The 20,077-nt window shown below is 39.4% G+C and overlaps 1 protein-coding gene across 2 annotated transcripts in view; it reads left to right on the top strand.

Annotated features, from left to right (window-relative positions):
* The window catches only part of LOC126266803 (phosphatidylserine synthase 2-like), a 230,830-nt gene that overhangs the window by 162,554 nt on the left and 48,199 nt on the right, over positions 1 to 20,077 (top strand). The window contains exon 9 of one of the 2 annotated variants that reach the window (XM_049971346.1): positions 13,113 to 13,196. The exons of the other annotated variant lie outside the window; for it this stretch is intronic. Coding sequence (XP_049827303.1) covers positions 13,113 to 13,125 — 13 coding nt within the window. The 3' untranslated portion in view covers positions 13,126 to 13,196. The remainder of the gene's footprint in view (positions 1 to 13,112; positions 13,197 to 20,077) is intronic. 2 annotated transcript variants of the gene reach the window in all.

Below are 20,077 nucleotides of genomic sequence, written 5' to 3' on the forward strand. Positions count from 1 at the left end.
ACTCCTAAGGTTATCAGTAGTTCTCATGGAATGTTGTCTATTGTAATATTACAGAAATTAAAAATTGGTAAAATATAATGTTATTACATGTTATGCATTTACTCAAAAGGCAGGAGAATTAAAAGGGACAGTGATGCAGTAGGCTGAGAAATTAGTTTGTTTAACTAATAGCTGTATGATTAGAAAAATGGCAAAATTATCAGTACTATTTTATAGGAGAGCAATTTAATGTGGAGAGGGATCCCCAAAATTCGCCACAATGTTTCTATAAAGTGAAATTTTGTGACTGGAGAAATTAACAAACTAATAAGTTAATTAAATAAAAGCATATATTTTTGGAAACAGAAAAGTCAAGGCTCCAGAACTGTGGTATTGGATTTTGGAAAGAATATCATTTTAAGACTGAAACATTCTGGAACACAAAAATTTTAAATATGATTGACTTTTGAAGTATTACATTTTCTGGAAAAGTAAGGCATTTGTTGCAAGAGGAGATTGAAGGCTTTTAAATGAACTATGTGAATCTTTAAAGTAAAAAAGAAATTAGCACCATAGAATTTTTACATTCTCATGGTTGGCAGGTATACCATATCAGAAATATTTCTTGAAATAAAATGTTTTTATTTCGACCAAACATACTGTTGTCATCAGCAATCATTAAATTATACAGCAAATAATGAAATCTAATTACTCACTCTTGAAAGAGATGTAAGTTTTTTCATACAACTATCACATATGTACTATTAACAAAAATAAGAAAATTAAAAAAATATAATATAGGTCTCGGGGGTGGTATAAGAACATGTAGGATAATATCTTACTAGATACCCAAGTTACATGAAGCAAAGGTCATCCATCCTAGTGGTCTTGGTTCATAGCTTCACCTTGTACTAGCATTCTGTTGCAATATTGTCACTGCTGATATTTGTGTCAGTCAGTCTGTACAGAAATTATATTTCTGTGCATTTCTGTATATTCTGCTGATGAGATTATCAATTTCTTAACTTTTGGCATACAAAAGCATTATGAAATTTATTGATTGACGTTGTTATTTAAGCAGTATTTTTAGTCTCACATGTGCATTTTGTGTGTGTTTGACATATGTTAGATTTTTTTTTTTCCTTCCATAGTGGCTGCGTCAGTGAACACAATTGAAGTTGTTATTTTTCAGGTTATAGTTTTGTAAAACTGAAATCATGGTATGAAGTACTGAATATCTGCATCATTTTATTCATTTTGTAATTCTCTGCCCATTTATAAAATTTGTTTAAATTTAGTCTAATTTTTGTTTGATAACATACTAACAGAGAATGAGTTGAACAATACCTTCGTTGGTGTATGTGTAGGATGATAGATGCAGCAGGAAGTCAGTTTTATGGATATATAGATTGCCATGTTTAAGATTTCATCACTAAAAGCCCTTTGTGTTGGGAGTTGTAGTGATTCCTTGCTTAAGGGCATTTACTTTCATAATACTGTTAAATGAATGTATCGTAGTTTAGGAGTGTTCTCATTCTTATTCTATGTTTGAATCGTTTAGCTCAAAAACAGACTTTTTGGCTATTCACTACTAAATGATACCTGTAACTTGGCAGATTGATTGCAAGCTGTGTCTTTCTGTTGCCTCAAGAATCTGTTGACAAATGTGCTCAGACTAACCTCATCACAATATATATATATATATATGACGATGTAAATAAAACAGAAAGAAACTTCCACATGGGAAAAATATATTAAAAACAAAGATTCCAAGACTTACCAAGCGGGAAAGCGCCGGCAGACAGGCACATGAACAAAACACACAAACACACACACAGAATTACGAGCTTTCGCAACTGGCAGTTGCTTCGTCAGGAAAGAGGGAAGGAGAGGGAAAAATGAAAGGATGTGGGTTTTAAGGGAGAGGGTAAGGAGTCATTCCAATCCCGGGAGCGGAAAGACTTCCCTTAGGGGAAAAAAAGGACAGGTGTACACTCGCACACACACACACATATCCATCCGCACGTACACAGACACAAGCAGACATATTTAAAGGCAAAGAGTTAAGGGCAGAGATGTCAGTCGAGGCGGAAGTACAGAGGCAAAGAAGTTGTTGAAAGACAGGTGAGGTATGAGCGGCGGCAACTTGAAATTAGCGGAGGTTGAGGCCTGGCGGATATCGAGAAGAGAGGATATACTGAAGGGCGAGTTCCCATCTCCGGAGTTCGGATAGGTTGGTGTTGGTGGGAAGTATCCAGATAACTCGGACGGTGTAACACTGTGCCAAGATGTGCTGGCCGTGCATCAAGGCATGTTTAGCCACAGGGTGATCCTCATTACCAACAAACACTGTCTGCCTGTGTCCATTCATGCGAATGGACAGTTTGTTGCTGGTCATTCCCACATAGAAAGCATCACAGTGCAGGCAGGTCAGTTGGTAAATCACGTGGGTGCTTTCACATGTGGCTCTCCCTTTGATCGTGTACACCTTCCGGGTTACAGGACTGGAGTAGGTGGTGGTGGGAGGGTGCATAGGACAGGTTTTACACCGGGGGCGGTTGCAAGGGTAGGAGCCAGAGGGTAGGGGAGGTGGTTTGGGGATTTCATAGGGATGAACCAAGAGGTTACGAAGGTTAGGTGGACGGCGGAAAGACACTCTTGGTGGAGTGGGGAGGATTTCATGAAGGATGGATCTCATTTCGGGGCAGGATTTTAGGAAGTCGTATCCCTGCTGGAGAGCCACATTCAGGGTCTGATCCAGTCCCGGGAAGTATTCTGTTACAAGTGGGGCACTTTTGGGGTTCTTCTGTGAGAGGTTCTGGGTTTGAGGGGATGAGGAAGTGGCTCTGGTTATCTGCTTCTGTACCAGGTTGGGAGGGTAGTTGCGGGATGCGAAAGCTGTTTTCAGGTTGTTGGTGTAATGGTCGAGGGATTCAGGACTGGAGCAGATTCGTTTGCCACGAAGGCCTAGGCTGTAGGGCAGGGACCGTTTGATATGGAATGGGTGGCAGCTGTCATAATGGAGGTACTGTTGCTTGTTGGTGGGTTTGATGTGGACGGATGTGTGCAGCTGGCCATTGGACAGATGGAGGTCAACATCTAGGAAAGTGGCCTGGGATTTGGAGTAGGACCAGGTGAATCTGATGGAACCAAAGGAGTTGAGGTTGGAGAGGAAATTCTGGAGTTGTTCTTCACTGTGAGTCCAGATCATGAAGATGTCATCAATAAATCTGTACCAAACTTTGGGTTGGCAGGCTTGGGTAACCAAGAAGGCTTCCTCTAAGCGACCCATAAATAGGTTGGCATACGAGGGGGCCATCCTGGTACCCATGGCTGTTCCCTTTAATTGTTGGTATGTCTGGCCTTCAAAAGTGAAGAAGTTGTGGGTCAGGATGAAGCTGGCTAAGGTGACGAGGAAAGAGGTTTTAGGTAGGGTGGCAGGTGATCGGCGTGAAAGGAAGTGCTCCATTGCAGCGAGGCCCTGGACGTGCGGGATATTTGTGTATAGGGAAGTGGCATCAATGGTTACCAGGATGGTTTCTGGGGGTAACAGACTGGGTACGGATTCCAGGCGTTCGAGAAAGTGGTTGGTGTCTTTGATGAAGGATGGGAGACTGCATGTAATGGGTTGAAGGTGTTGATCTACGTAGGCAGAGATACGTTCTGTGGGGGCTTGGTAACCAGCTACAATGGGGCGGCCAGGATGTTTGGGTTTGTGAATTTTAGGAAGTAGGTAGAAGGTAGGAGTGCGAGGTGACGGTGGGGTGAGGAGTTTGATGGAGTCAGGTGAAAGGTTTTGTAGGGGGCCTAAGGTTCTGAGGATTCCTTGAAGCTCCGCCTGGACATCAGGAATGGGATTACTTCGGCAAACTTTGTATGTAGAGTTGTCTGAAAGCTGACGCAGCCCCTCAGCCACATACTCCCGATGATCAAGTACCACAGTCGTGGAACCCTTGTCAGCCGGAAGAATGATGATGGATCGGTCAGCTTTCAGATCACGGATAGCCTGGGATTCGGCTGTGGTGATGTTGGGAGTAGGATTAAGGTTTTTCAAGAAAGATTGAGAGGCAAGGCTGGAAGTGAGAAATTCCTGGAAGGTTTGGAGAGGGTGATTTTGAGGAAGAGGAGGTGGGTCCCGCTGTGATGGAGGACGGAACTGTTGCAGGCAGGGTTCAATTTGGATAGTGTCTTGGGGAGTTGGATCATTAGGAGTGGGATCAGGATTGTTTTTCTTCGTGGCAAAGTGATATTTCCAGCAGAGACTACGAGTGTAGGACAGTAAATCCTTGACAAGGGCAGTTTGGTTGAACCTGGGAGTGGGGCTGAAGGTGAGGCCTTTGGATAGGACAGAGGTTTCGGATTGGGAGAGGGGTTTGGAGGAAAGGTTAACTACTGAATTGGGGTGTTGTGGTTCCAGATTGTGTTGACTAGAATTTTGAGGTGTTGGGGGGAGTGGAGCTGGAAGTGGGAGATTGAGTAGATGGGAGAGACTGGGTCTGTGTGCAATGAGAGGAGGTTGAGGTTTGTTGGAAAGGTTGTGGAGGGTGAGTGAGTTGCCTTTCCGGAGGTGGGAAACCAGGAGATTGGATAGTTTTTTGAGGTGGAGGGTGGCATGTTGTTCTAATTTGCGGTTGGCCTGTAGGAGGATGCTATGTACAGCCGGTGTGGATGTGGGAGAGGAAAGATTGAGGACTTTGATTTGGGATAGGAGTTGACGGGTGTGTTCATTGGCCGAGTCGATGTATAGGTGAAGGATTAGGCGGGTGAGGGCTATGGATTGTGCTGTTTGGAACTGGTCTAAGGACTGATGGAAAGAAGGATTGCAGCCAGAGATGGGAACTTTAAGTGTGAGGCCTTTGGGAGTAATGCCAAATGTCAGACAAGCCTGAGTAAATAAAATATGGGAGCGTAATCTGGCTAGGGTGAAGGCATGTTTGCGGAGGGAATGTAAATAAAATTTAATGGGGTCGTTGTAGGGATGTTGTGAGGTTGACATGGTATTGGTAGGTGGAAAGGGTAATATGAGGTTAAAGTGAAAGTAAAGAGAGATTTATATAGGGAGAGATAAAGGTGTGAACCCGGAAGGTGTACACGATCAAAGGGAGAGCCACATGTGAAAGCACCCACGTGATTTACCAACTGACCTGCCTGCACTGTGATGCTTTCTATGTGGGAATGACCAGCAACAAACTGTCCATTCGCATGAATGGACACAGGCAGACAGTGTTTGTTGGTAATGAGGATCACCCTGTGGCTAAACATGCCTTGATGCACGGCCAGCACATCTTGGCACAGTGTTACACCGTCCGAGTTATCTGGATACTTCCCACCAACACCAACCTATCCGAACTCCGGAGATGGGAACTCGCCCTTCAGTATATCCTCTCTTCTCGATATCCGCCAGGCCTCAACCTCCGCTAATTTCAAGTTGCCGCCGCTCATACCTCACCTGTCTTTCAACAACTTCTTTGCCTCTGTACTTCCGCCTCGACTGACATCTCTGCCCTTAACTCTTTGCCTTTAAATATGTCTGCTTGTGTCTGTGTATGTGCGGATGGATATGTGTGTGTGTGTGCGAGTGTACACCTGTCCTTTTTTTCCCCTAAGGGAAGTCTTTCCGCTCCCGGGATTGGAATGACTCCTTACCCTCTCCCTTAAAACCCACATCCTTTCATTTTTCCCTCTCCTTCCCTCTTTCCTGACGAAGCAACTGCCAGTTGCGAAAGCTCGTAATTCTGTGTGTGTGTTTGTGTGTTTTGTTCATGTGCCTGTCTGCCGGCGCTTTCCCGCTTGGTAAGTCTTGGAATCTTTGTTTTTAATATATATATATATATATATATATATATATATATATATATATATATATATATATATATATATATATAATCCTCGTTAGTGGTTCTAATACACACAATTGCAATGGGGCAACTTCTACAACCTGCATCAGTGATCAAAATGATGTGAGCCTTGTGTTAGAAAAGGTGCATTTTCTGTGTATGGGATAGAAACATAACTTCAACGTTGTTAGGAACACACCTGTTACCATTTACCTTTGGCTGTGTGTGCCTCTCTCTCACTCTCTCTCTCTCTCTCTCTCTCTCTCTCTCTCTCTCTCTCACTCTCACTCTCACTCTGATCAACTGGGAGTGGCACAATTCAACAATTCAAGACCTTTTCCCAATCTGGACACACTTCACTAGTCAGCAGTGCCCAAAAGTAAATTGTCCATATTGATAATCAGCAAGAGAAACTGAAAGCTGTGCAACCAACTGCCTCTGTTTGGACCTATTTCGTAATCTTGGAAACCACTGTGAAGTGCATGGCAGGAGATAATTCCTGTTGTACCAAGTGCTAAGATTTTTTTCCCCATTCCTTTCATGTATGTAGTGCGGTAGGTATGTGCTGTCATAAGTCTAATATTGTGTTCTCAGTGCCTGTGAGATGATATCTAGGGGGCAAAAGTTATTTGATTCCTCACTTAAAACTGTTTCATGAAACATTCTAATTAGGCTTTAATAGAATAGTTGAGGTCTATCTTCAAGCATCTGCCAGTTCAGGTATGTAATTTGGAAGAGCACGCGCGCGCACGCAAATGCAATTCTCACACACGTGACCACTGTCTGTGGCTGCCGAGGTCAGACTGGGTCTGTCTACAATTCAACAGTTCCACTGTGTGGTGAATTAACTGGCTGAATTTTCCCAGTACCCTACCAATGAACCAATATCTTTCACCAGATTTACATAAAATTAAGTATGTGGGATTAATGCACTTCATATTCCTGCACTCTGGTACACCAAGTTTATATGAATAGATGATCACAGTTGTGACCCATTGATATTGTAGTTATAAGTCATAGAATAATACATTTGTACTTATTGTGAAGTGCATAATTTTACACTTTTGAACATTTAAAGCAGGTTGCACCACTTTAAAATCTTATCAAGCTCTGACTGTAACTTTTCTGGGGGGTGGGGGGTTTAGTATTTCTTTATAGATATCTGCATCATCTCCAGAAAGTCTGTGGTTACTATTATTATTGGCTGCTACATCATTGCTGTACTGAACAGTAAGAATCAAAACAGAATTTTGTATGGCACACTTGAATTTTCTTCCACGTATATTGATGACTCTCCATTTAATATAACGTGTTGCATCCTCCCTTTCAAGAAATCTTTAGATAGTCACAAATTTTGGTTGATATCCCATATGATAGCACTTTTAATTAATGATTTTTGGTACGGTGCTGAGTAAAGACAGTGACAGAGAATGAGTAAATCACATCATAAGCACAATCCACAATGCAACAAATTCATCCATGCCCAGATATTGTGGATACCCTAAAATCCATCCTGTTCCCTTGTAGAAAGATGAGTGCTACTTTGCAATCTATGATGTGTTTGGCTCTCTGGAGGTTGAACAAAAACTTGCAAACTTCTACATGGTGAGGGCAAAATGCCGCTGTATAATAAAATGTAGTGAGAAGAATGCCACAGATGTCCTAGAATTCTACATGTTGTTCCATTAAATTCTGTAATTTTAGAGAGACCAACTGTAGGATTTTAAGAAAAAGTGCCAAGTACCTTATTAATGCAGCAATGAGTAATGGATTTCTCAAGGCTAGCAACGGAGATATTGCCCAGGCTGTGACAGAGCATGTCTAACTTGAATCACTGTTACCACAAGACAGGATCCAGCTTTCTGCCACCTCAAAGGTTTGTTGACTGGACCTTTGTTTAATGAAGTTTTCAACCTCTCTTTCTGAATGTGGATTTCATGCAGTCTGCAGCACACAGCAAGTCACAAATTCGCAACAAAACTCACTATATCATATTGTAGCAACACACTAAAAATGCTAAACAAACTCCTGGAAAAAATCTGTTTTAATCCTCCTTTACAATCCTGAGCAGCACCATATTTTATATCCTACTCTGCATATGTAGAATTCATTTTATGATAACCTGCTACTACATGTGACCTCCAGCCCCCACCCCTGCCCCCTTGTGCGGGGAGGGGGGGGCGGGGGTGAGCAACTTTTAAATCTTAAATGGAAATGACCATTTTTTATTGCAGATTTGGATTCTCAATAAAAAAGTAATCAAGGTTTATCTGAAACATGTTTTTAAACCAGTGACAAATGACATTGAAATCGAGAAAAAGTAAAATTGGGGAAGAACTCTGATTTATTTAGAATTATCTGAAAAAGACGCATCAAATGGATAAAAAATGTGCACCAATTCTTTCATTATGCCAAATTAATCTATTTTTGTACAAAATTACTGTATCCTACTTTTAGCGTTACCCAGGAAAGACGACATGGATGTAGTAGAATGATGCTCCCATGGATTGCTTCATTAGTGAGAGTCCCCCTTGCCTCTCACGTGTTGGGGTGCTGCATTAGTGTGTGTCTCCTTGTCTCTCACAATTTGGAGTGCTTAATTAATGAAATTAGCCACAAAGAAATTGTTCAAAACTATCCCCATTTGCTTCGATGCATAAAGTCAATCGTCTGCGAAAGTTGTCCACAGTTTTGAGCAGCACATTCTGTGGTATGGCTGCACACACTCTTTGAATGTGTTGCTCCATATCGTTTCAGATTGTAGACTGTCTTTCATAAATAATATTTTTTAAATAACCCCACAAGAAAAAATCAGGAGATGTTAGGTCATGTGAATGTGGAGGCCACTGAATTGGTCCGCCACGTCCTATTCACCGACCAGGGTACCATAAATTTAAAACATTCCCCACATTTTTAGCATAATAGGGAGCTGCTCTGTCATGTTGGAACCACATTCATTGCCTAGTTTCTAAATTAACATCTTCCATTAGCTCCAACAAATCATCGCAGAGAAGTTGTAAATAAGATTCCCCAGTCACATTTCAGTCAAAAAAATACCGTCCTATCAAGTAACCATTTAAAATTCCATACCAGACCATTAATGACCATTTTGTGTTGATTGCCAATGGGTTTGTGCCAGTGTAGATTGACAGGGGACCAATAGTGACAATCTGTGAACATAACGTATCTAAAAAAAAAATCATTGTCACCTGTTATCGTTTTCAAGGCTCATTGGCAGAAATGCATGCGTATTTGCATATCTTTTGGTGTTAATGCATGTGTCAATGTGATATGATACACATGATATTTATGTGTCTTCAAAATACTCAAAACAGTTGATTTCGGTATTCCAGTTTCTCTCTGAATCGCACGACTACTAATTTCGAGACCCAGTTGAACACAGGCGAGAACAGTAAGGGTACAAGCGCCATTTTCATTGTATTCGCGATGACTAAGATTGACAGTGCATGTATCCATTTTGAGCTCATTGAATGTAATTTTGAATGTTTTTACTTGGATGTCGTCTGTTTGGGAAACGATCTGCATACAGTTGTGCCGCTGCAGTGTATTTGTTATGGCATTCACGTAAAACATCTTATCAACAATCTCTGTAGGAGGATAGAGAGCCATGTTTTGCTAAAGAATAATTTTCTTTCGTCAGTTGATTGTTTATGGTTCACAATCTGAAAGTGAGGTGACGTCTGATCGCATTGCACCGACCTTTATACTGAGCCATAGTTTGCAGTTTGGCCATGGTAGTGCCACAGTGAGGTGATTAATGCAATTGTGAAGAGTTCCCTAACGAGGTTTTAATATCATTACATGTCCCTCCATCAAAAACTGTGGTGGGTAGGATACATTTTGTAAAAAAAAAAAAAATAGCTTAATTTGATGTAATGAAAGAACTGGTGCACATTTTGTATCGATTTGATGCATCCTTCTCAGATCAGTCTAAATAAATCAGAGTTCATCCTCAATTTTAATTTTTCTCGATTTCAGCACCATCTGCCAATGGTTTAAAAAAATATTTCAGACAAAACTTGATTACTTTTTTTTATGGAGAAACCAAATCTGCAATTATAAATGGGGGTTTCCATTTAAGATTTAAAAGTTGCCCACTGCCCCACCCAACAGGGTGGGGCTGGGGGTCACATGTAGTACCATTAGATGTCCCCTTTGAACTTATGAACTTGTCTTACCCACTTTTTACCCAATGTACAGTTTTCGAGATAATCTCATCCGAAACTTCAAATGGACCTCCCTGTATATTTAATGCAGCAGTAAAGTAGATAAAGTAATGAACACACACATGGAAAATAGATATTTGGTATGTGTATATTAACTAAGGATTTACAGAGTAGAAGCATAAAGTCAGTGATTTCAGCCAACAGGATATAGTGAACCCCCCTGTAACTGAGACTTGGGGATAGAAACCTGTTAAAGAAAACTAAAATTAAGATAAAGCCAATGTGGTGGAAAGAGTATTAATTTATTGTTTTTACACTCTTGAATTTCAGTATTTAAAAGCATAGTGGTTTATAGTATTTGATTTGATTTATATTTCGTTAGACTTTTAAATCACTTTTCCAGTTTTACCATACATAACGACATGCATGATCCCTTCTTTAGCAAAACTTCCCTGTCCATTGACGACATAACTGGTCACAGAGTATGAAATATAATCAGACAAGGAACATAAACATTCATTAGAATTATCGTATCACGAACAGTGTTGTAATGACAGACAAATGATGTGAAAGGAGATGAAATGAATGTAGAAGCTCATATAAATGGGTAGAATTGCAATAGCATGTTTTTCTTTTCTTCTTTTTTTTTCTCCCTGTGTTGTTAAAATTAATACACAATTCTAAGTGGTCCAGCAACACCAGTACTGATAAACTTACACTTTAGGATTCATAGACCACTTTAAGTTATCAGTAGAAGGAATTAAGACTGTACAGTAGGAGAATGTGCTATCAGCAAATGAAAGGAAGCCTTTGAATTTGCAGTTTTTTCCCTGTACGTGTGACAAGAAATCCATTCACCTGTGTATGTTTAGATTTTAGTTTTTTGACTCCCATCAGACATGAAAGTCCACCTATAAACTCATTTCTCAAAAGGGAACTTGACTGATTGAGGCATGACAAAAATAATCATAAGAATTTTGAACAAGAAATAACTTTTGAGATTATAGCAAAAGTATGTTTATGGAAATAATATAATTTGTATAGCAACAGTGAGCGAACTGGTAGTTGCATTAATAGCAATATGTAGAAGGATATTAAATTATGGTAGAATAGTTCTTTTTTTTTTTTTTCAAAAAATAACTGTATCTTGTAATACTAGGCGATTAAACTAAAAGAGATATTTTGAAAAGTCTACTGGAGGAGGAAAAAGCAGAACAATCTGAATTATTTCAAAACAAATACCTAGTATTCTGAGCTAAAACAAGTATGTCAAAGAATTTTAATTTTTAAAACACTGCCTGACAAAAAAAGTGAAGCACAGAGAAGACATGGTCAGATGTCAGGGAAATGAATGCTTTAGTGTTGTTTATGTTTAGTGTTGTTCATGTTTAGTGTTGTTCATGTTTAGTGTTGTTCATGTTTAGTGTTGTTATCAGGCCTGGTAGGGTGTATAAGGGACAAGAACAGTGTCATGTTGAGTGGTTACTGTGAGGGACACGGAGATGCTGAATAACCATATGATACAGGTTTATCAGCACCTGCCAGAGTTTCAAAGAGGCCTCATTGTGGATTTCCTTAAACTCAGCTGCTCAAATTGTGCAATATCCAGATTTGTGGGCATTCGGATGTGACAGTGGTCCAATGTTTGAATGCATAAGGGAGTATTGCTGTGTTGTGCAGCAAGAGCATTCTCACCCCTTTGCATCTGCACTCTCATATGCACCATTGGTCAGAGATCAACAGCAACCAAACTAGGGAATCATTGTCCCATGTGTAGGCTGCTGTTAATGCTGTATTTGGAGCAGTGCTGTGACCAGGAAGCATGGATTGCCGATGATTGGCATTGCATTGTGTGCATCATGAATCATGATTCTGATTTACTGTAGGGGACATCATTGGTGAGCAAGGCAGCAATCTGAGGAGAAATCATATTCTTCCAATGTTTTGGAGAAGCACAGCAGTTTTACTCCTTGCGTCACGGTGTGGGAAGCCATCGGATATGACTTCACGTCATGGCTAGTAGTGACTAGAGAACTATTATAGCATAACACTGAGATGTGAACATCCTGCATCCTCATGTATTACCTCTCATGTAACAGTATCATGCCATTTTTCAACAGGCAATGCCCATCCACGCAGGGCACATGTCTCTATGACCTGCATGATGTTGAGATAGTAACGTCACACCAGCAAGATCTCCAGATCTTTCCTGATAGATCTTGTATGGGACCAGCGTGGACATCATCTCCATCCTAATGCTAACATCTGGGTTGTAAAATAGGTGTGCCGCAGAAGAACATGTAATGGCTTTATGACACCCTTCTCATCTGAATCAATGCAAGCATCAAGGCCAGAGGCTGTGTAACGTCATACTAATAAATGAGCTCTTACTGCCAAGTTCTTTGCAAATCTGATTTGATTTCATAACCCCTGAAATAACATCACATACCTCTGAACCTGTGAAGTTTTATTTAGTTTCCTCCTTCGCTTTTGGATGCTTTTTTTTTTTTTTGTCAGGCAGTATAGTTTTACTGTTTTTTAACCATCATAACAGCCATATCATGGTAGAAAAAAAGGAAATAGCAGTTCTTAAGAGGTGAGAAAATCTGTGAACAGAGTGGTATATGGTGTAGGTGCTGGTCGCCAGCAGAGGAACAGCAAAGGATACCTTGTTGATATTATCTGCATTTATTCTACAAGTAGCCTCTGTATTTGCCTTGTGCATGTCATCTTTCATTCTGTGCTTTCTCTCTCTTTAAGATAATTCAGTGGGGTATTGCTCTCAATAGAACCTTAATTCACTTATATGCTTCTGTCTAGATCCTAACTTTACTGGCACGGTTGGTTTATTTTCAACTGCAGTATCAGTACTAACGTGCCAATACCAGCCAAGCATGTTATCTTCTGCATGCTGAAATGCTTTGGTCATGGTTCTGCGTCTAGGATGTATAATCACTTACAGATTTTATTCATTCTCTCACTCATTAATTCATCAGTGATTCTGTTTCTCAATTTCGCAACTTTTCACAGTGTGAAGCTTTGGTGTTGAATTATCTCTTGTTCTAAATAAATACATGCAGTACCAATATGAGGCTGCCTCTTTAAACAGGAAACCACTCTGATCTCACATGAAGCCATCCCATCCACCTGCAGGTTTAAAATCGACCCGTTGCACAGAAATTGACAACCTGGGGTAAGTTACATGGTTTGTAACAGACAATAAATCTGTGTAACATAACATTCTGCTTCTTTGAGAAACCATTCAGATATTCCTATGGAATCAAATGTATCTGATGTAATATGCACTTGTTAAAAATTTGAGTAGAAACCAACAACATAATTATGTCGAATATGAAAAATAAAATTGGTTTATTGACTGCAAATATGTAAACTCAGAGTTTATTGGATTAGAGGTTATAGTTGCGAAGAAATATAAGGTTAAATGTTATTCATGTGGAACAGTAATCTAAATGTCTAACTTTTAAGAGTTTTTCCAAAGATAGCATTTAATTTATATAAGATGAGCACAAAGACAATAAAAACTCGCATATAATAGAAGTCAAAGGGTAAAAGTGGAGAACTTGATGGTGATATTGGTACGCACATTTCAAAGTATACAGTATCCATGTATCTTGCAAATTCAGGATTACTGATTCCTTTCCTCTGAACTAGAGAGAAGAAAGAAGGAATGAAAAGATGCAAAGGTCTCTTCAAATAGAGCCACAGAGCAGTAGGGGATGAGTGGGGAATGGAATTCAGCAAAACCTACCAATCAGACAGGAGTTCATGTGGAGCATGAACAGTGGAAAAAACAGTATATATGATACACAATCAATATACAGGTGAAGATGACTCAGCCGAGTTGTTATGATCCCACACTCTTGAGAACAAAGCTCTTCTGGTAATGATATATTGTAAGCCACCAGTCAATTTTATCTCTGTTAATCACATATACTTAGAAATTCAGTTGAATCGTCAAAAGAAACTTCAATTTGTGTGAAGAGTGGTAAACTAGCTGGGGAAAACAGAGAGAGATCAACTGATAGGTCCTAAAAATGGTAGTTGGATCCCATGAGATAACAAGTGCAACTTAAGAGGGGAAATTTTAAAATAAAAAACCTTCTCCTCTTCATTGTCTTTGTATTTATAGCTTGATCATCTGCTTTTATTTCAGTCTAGCGGGTAGTGCTGGAAAAGCGATGTTAGCAGCCCATTTTTCCATTATTATGGTTCTCTCTAGTTCTGAAAGAAGGAATCTGTTATTCCAGGAGATTGAGTTTTTCATTGTTTTAAGTTATGCTTGACTATGTCACAATCTGTTCTTTTCAGGTGATTATAAAATTTACTGTTTTTCATGTGGTAAGACCTTACATTTGGTCCTACATGGGTATATGTCAAAAAGTCAGTAAATAAACTGATAAATTTGCAAAGTGGGCCCCCTTTTCCTTCAGGATGATCATTATATTACTTCTAATTTTTTACGTGATGGAGAAGTTTTACATGGAAAATTGCATGCAACTAGTGAATTATTAAAACTTTTTTTCACAAGTTTGTTACTTTCTGAGAGACAAATCAGCTGTTTCAAGTATCAACTACTACTTGTAAATAATGTAATCGTTCTGTAATTACATGCGTATGTGAAGTCCCATGGCAAAAGCATTTTTAGCCGAACTGTGACTTCCTCATTTCAAACTCACACATCTGAAAGCCTCTCAAGTGTAACTCTTTTATTGTGACTGTGGAATGTGGAATGTAGTGTCTTTTTTTCTTTAGTCCAGTTAATTGTTGTTTGAAACAAGCTTTTTTGTAACCAAATTGCAGAAGTTATTTTATCAGTGGTTCTATATGTTTTTTGGAGTGCTAAATCTGAATTTCATGTTTTCTGCCTAAGAGGAAGTCGGCTTATATCTCAAAAAAACTATGTATATTTTAGAGATGACCACTCTGTATGACATTATAGGAGACAAAATTTTCTACTAAATCCAGTTGCCAGGTTTGATTTACTGAGTTATATTGGCACTAGGGTGCACTGAAAAGTAGCCACTCTCATCCCATACAACTATAAAAAATTTCATGTCACCAACAACAACTCTTCCCCGTGTGAAATTATATTAAATTTCCTACAAGAGAGGCCTGTAACATTCACTTTTCTCAAGAGAGAGGAGGAAACAAAGTGGAAATTATGAAAAATGTCTTCTGTGTATTACAGCCAAATGACCTCTCTCACTTCTCTGTCTGTCATTGGTGATACACTTTTGATGTATTATGTTTAAAAGAGGTTGTTTTGAATAGTTGAGAGAAAGTATGTTTGATGAAACATTAAAAATTATATTTCAACTAATTAGATACATGGTACTGAACAGAAAGATTAACATCAAATATATATGTACTGATTTACATGGGACATAAAATTAGGCATATGAGCATAGGATTACATCATCATTTTGAACAGTTTCTCCATCTGTAAAACAAAGAGGACATTTAGTGGCGGATTATGGATACAAAACACAGGTAAGTTAACTATCAGTGTGTGAAGAAATACGAGTACTGATGCCATGCACAATTCTTTTACTCATCTCCATTTGGACAAAGGAAGGTTCAGGCAGATCATCAGGGGCTGTGGAAGATCCAGGCAGGACAATGAATGGTTGCTGTTCTTCAGTTGAAAAAATTGTATTTGAATGATTAATGTTGTGATAGAGAAAAAGTGAGTAGGAAAGATGTATAATGCTGTGAAGTATTACACGAATTAATACCTTCTGCACCTCGACTTCTTCACACAATGTTGTTGCAAGGGGCTCATCCAGACCGTCTTCTGTATCAAAATTGTGATTGATGTTGGAACATTAATCTTCACATTGCTGGCACAGCTTTATGCAGAACAGTCCTGCTCACTTACACCCACAATGACCTTGGCAATCTGTCTCTTGCAGTTGCAAGATTTAAGTTGAAAGATCCTCTAGGGGACCCCGGGTTTCAGTGTTGCTGTGGGAGCCAACCTATTTTTGTGTCAACTTTCACTTACACTGCTCTGGATTGAAGTAATTTCTGATACACTGCTACACCTGGTGGAAAACTCTGAAGATGTGTTGTTGGGCTCCAGGTACAGTGGGGGTGTAGTAGCTGTGTTTGATGAGGGCTTGTAGGCTGATGTCACGTATTGGTTATACCTCAGCTTGTTGAGTGTTGTGGTTGGGTGGTTATGTGAGGTGTTGGTTGTGGTCAAAGCAGACCCCTAGGATGCACAAAAGTAGATTTGATGTCCAACGGAATGATTGTGCCGATTAATTGAAAATATGGCTACTGTTGCACAATGGAAACATCTTATTTAAATGAATACAGTATTAATATGAGTGTCTAAAATAAGCATGAAACAAGTGGATATGACTCTCATAGATATACTAATGGGAGGAGGGATCTTCTAGCTATGAATGGAGACAAATGGACACTTTAACAAATATGTTTATTGACTTTGTACATGAAAGTTTCCCAGTGACATCTTAGAAAGAAACGTTAATAATTGGACAAGTGAATACAACTTAAAGAATAACTGTGGCACAGGTGGGTAAGGAGTATGAAACACTGTTATGTTAGTATTTCACAGACACAGTCACTGACTGTGTAAGTTGTTAATTAGATGTAGAGAGTAAATGGAAAGATAGGAACAAACCCCATCAGGTTGCCTATAATGCGCATTGGAAGCCACAAGCTGGATGTGTGACCTTAAGACCACAAGCTCAGCTCTTGAAGGCAGGAAGTTCGATTAATTTCTAAGTGCTTCAGTGGTCATGATGATGTGCCATCTTACTAGTCAAGCAGTGCATGATAAAAGAAGCTGGCGGCAGTGGTGGCTGGAGTACATGATTTCAGCCCTTCTTTTGCACTTAATACTTAATCTTTCCAATGGTTGTAAGACTAATTTCATCCAACATATTCCTGTGCCAACCTGGGGTGTTTATATTCTACAAGAGCTTGAGCAGAAATGAACTTTACAGAAGCCTAAAACAAGTTCATCACTGAATGAAGGCCTAAAGCAAAGTGCTTATTCTACAACAACCGAACCAGAAGTGTCAGAGATATTCTGAGTTTCGGCAAATGAAAAATACGAAATAGCATTAAACAATCTCCTACTCTCTTCAATCACATCATACAGTATAATTGCTCATAGGTGAGCCACTAGAGCCAGGAGAGTTCGCCCACCCCATGCTGGGATTCTGAAATGTACAAATGAGAAACTCTGTATGTAAGCACAGCAAAAAAATGTGGGCACTGCCAAAATGACAGTGTGAGACAATCAGGAAGCTGTATTATAAAAGTTTAAACAGGACGCTACTCCAAGGCACATGGAACATTATAAGATGTCCATAGAGAAGCACACCTGCTTAGAGGTCTCTTACATGGCTTAAAGGGCTTCAGCAGAAAATTCAGTGTTTCCTTTGATAGAGTGATATGATCTCCTCCATCCCTTCTGGAGAATATGTAGGGCTATGATAACGCTGGACTCACTACCTGCTGACTGGCCATTGACCAAAGTGTTACAGTTTTGTGGCAGCAAATTTCTTCTCGTAACAGAGACTCTTTTTCTCGTGCATCTGTCTTTTGAGATTTCCAGTCTTCGGAAGCACCACCAACTACATAAGGAAGGCAAAAGTGATGAAGAAAAAAAAACAGCCACTGTGAATGTTAATCTGTGTCTGCAATTACAGAGCAGTGTCTGAATGATTACTTAACCCAGGGAATTTGTATACCAACCTCTGAAATATGTTAGTGGACAGTTTTGGCAGAAACTGCCCACGTTACAGTTGCCACCATAAAGGGCAGTCAAAAATTTCTTGTTAGAAGTTATTATTTCCTTTGGATGGTCTGAAGGAGCAGGGAATTTAGTAATTTATGACTCAAGATCCGGATTTTTGGGAAGGTTCTTGAGAAATTAAACCTTGACTTTGTTGAATAACACAGACACAGAGCTGCAACCACTCATAGTGTGGAAGCAGTGTGTGTTGTTAGGAGCACTTTTCCCTGCTGTACTTCCCAGATTGTAGAGGAGCTGAGGGTCTGCACTTCACCTGGTGATGAGGAAATATACAGGGGAAAAGGGGGGGAGAGGGTTTTGGAGGCTTACCATTATGACCAGAAGGTGAGCATTTGGTGTGTCTGTATCATTAGCTGCCTGCTTGGAGCTTGGACACGATTCCACTTTAATTGTCTTTTGTCATCAGCTTGATGGTTAGTCTATCATTGTTATTCACAATGTTATGTATGAAATAGCTGCTGTCGTGGTGCTGCTTAATTGTATCTCTGTGAACTGCTTTTGTCTGTCCCATAAAACACAACTGTCACACTTTAATTGTACTTGCTTCGTACATAATGGATATCTGAGTCATAAATTTGTTTGAAAGTATACCCACTCAACCATACAAATCTATGCAACAAACAGTCCTTGTCAGTCACATATATTGTGCTACTTGGATCCAGAGCAATGAGAGGTGGAAACTGACAACAAATGGATTGGCTTTCATCACCGCATTGAAACTCCCACCTCCCCAGATGCTTCTTCAGCTTATATCCTAAAAATAAGGTTGATGTGGATGTAGGCAGTCAGGACTGGTCCACCGAAGTTGTGCCAGCAATGTGAAAGTTCTTGTTCCAACATCAACATCAATTTTGATACAGGATATGAAGACAACTTGGACAAGCCCTTGCAGGACCACTGTCTGCAGCAGTTGAGGTGCAGAAGGGGTTAATTGTTGCAGTATTTTTCAGCATTATGCATCTTAACCATGTTTCTGTATCATTGAGTTGCTATTTTTGCAGCTGAAGGACAGCAACAACTCACTGTTCATCCTGGATCTTCTGCAGCTCCTGAGAATTTGTATAGACCGTCCATTTCACAAGGCCCTTCACCTGGACGTTCTGGTGCTCAAGAAACATTGCCTGGGTCACCAACAGCCAAACAGAGACAAGTAAAAGATCTGCTGCTTGATATCAGTGCAGGCATTTCTTCATGCGATAGTTCACTTATGCCTTTCATCCGTATTCTGTCACTAAATGGTTTCTTTCTTTCCCAGATGGAGAACCTACCCAAAGTGATGACTCAATCTTGGACCTGACATTCACTCTTTCATGACATTACAACATACTGATTTCATATTCATCTTTCTGTTAGGTGTTAGGTACCTAATATGTCACAGATATAATTTGTTAATGTTTTTTCAAACATACTTCCCTTCAATAAATCTAAACATGGTCCATAGTAAGCTATAATGCAATGTTTATTTAATTGTACGACTAGTTAATTTCGACTGAGCATTATTGTCAAACACATTTGTGTCATCTGTATTTCATGTCATTTCCAAATCATTCTTGATTACAATTAACAAGTGGCCCATATTCCATCATTTTACAAAAGGATCCACACTACAGTGACACCTTTTAAGATCATATTCTCTACTTTGTTCTATGTGCAACATGATACAAAGTTGAGTAAAGTTCAGAATACAATCTTAAAAGGTGTCACTGTAGTATGGATCCTTTTTTAAAATGATGGAATATTACTGCTTGTTACTTGTAATTAAGATTGATTTGAAATGACATGAAATACATATATTAAAAATGTACTTAGCAAGACGCTTAATCAAAATCAGCTAATTGCATGATTAAATAAACATCACATTACAGCCTATTAGAGAGCATGTTTACATTTATTAAGCATCTGGAGGCTGTGGATCCCAACAAATACAAAATTTTAAATACTTCTCCTCAATGCATTTAGAACAACCTCTTTAAAGCATAATACACAGAAATTAAAGCACCTATGGGAGACAGCACAATGGCATTTTTCATAATTGCTGTTTTGTTACCTCCCCTCGTTTGAGAATATAGAATGTTACAGATGTCTCTTGTAGGAAATTCAATGTACTTTCACATGATGTAGGGATTTTTGTTGATAACATGTATAAGGGGGTTAGTCTGTTTGTTGTGCCGGATGATGATTACACGACTATTTTGTCAGGATTTGTAAGTGGTGGGTCCTTCAGGTACAGCAGTATGCAAACACAAGAAGTAAGTTTAAAC

Source organism: Schistocerca gregaria, chromosome 4, assembly GCF_023897955.1.
Source record: "Schistocerca gregaria isolate iqSchGreg1 chromosome 4, iqSchGreg1.2, whole genome shotgun sequence".
Taxonomy (NCBI): domain Eukaryota; kingdom Metazoa; phylum Arthropoda; class Insecta; order Orthoptera; family Acrididae; genus Schistocerca; species Schistocerca gregaria.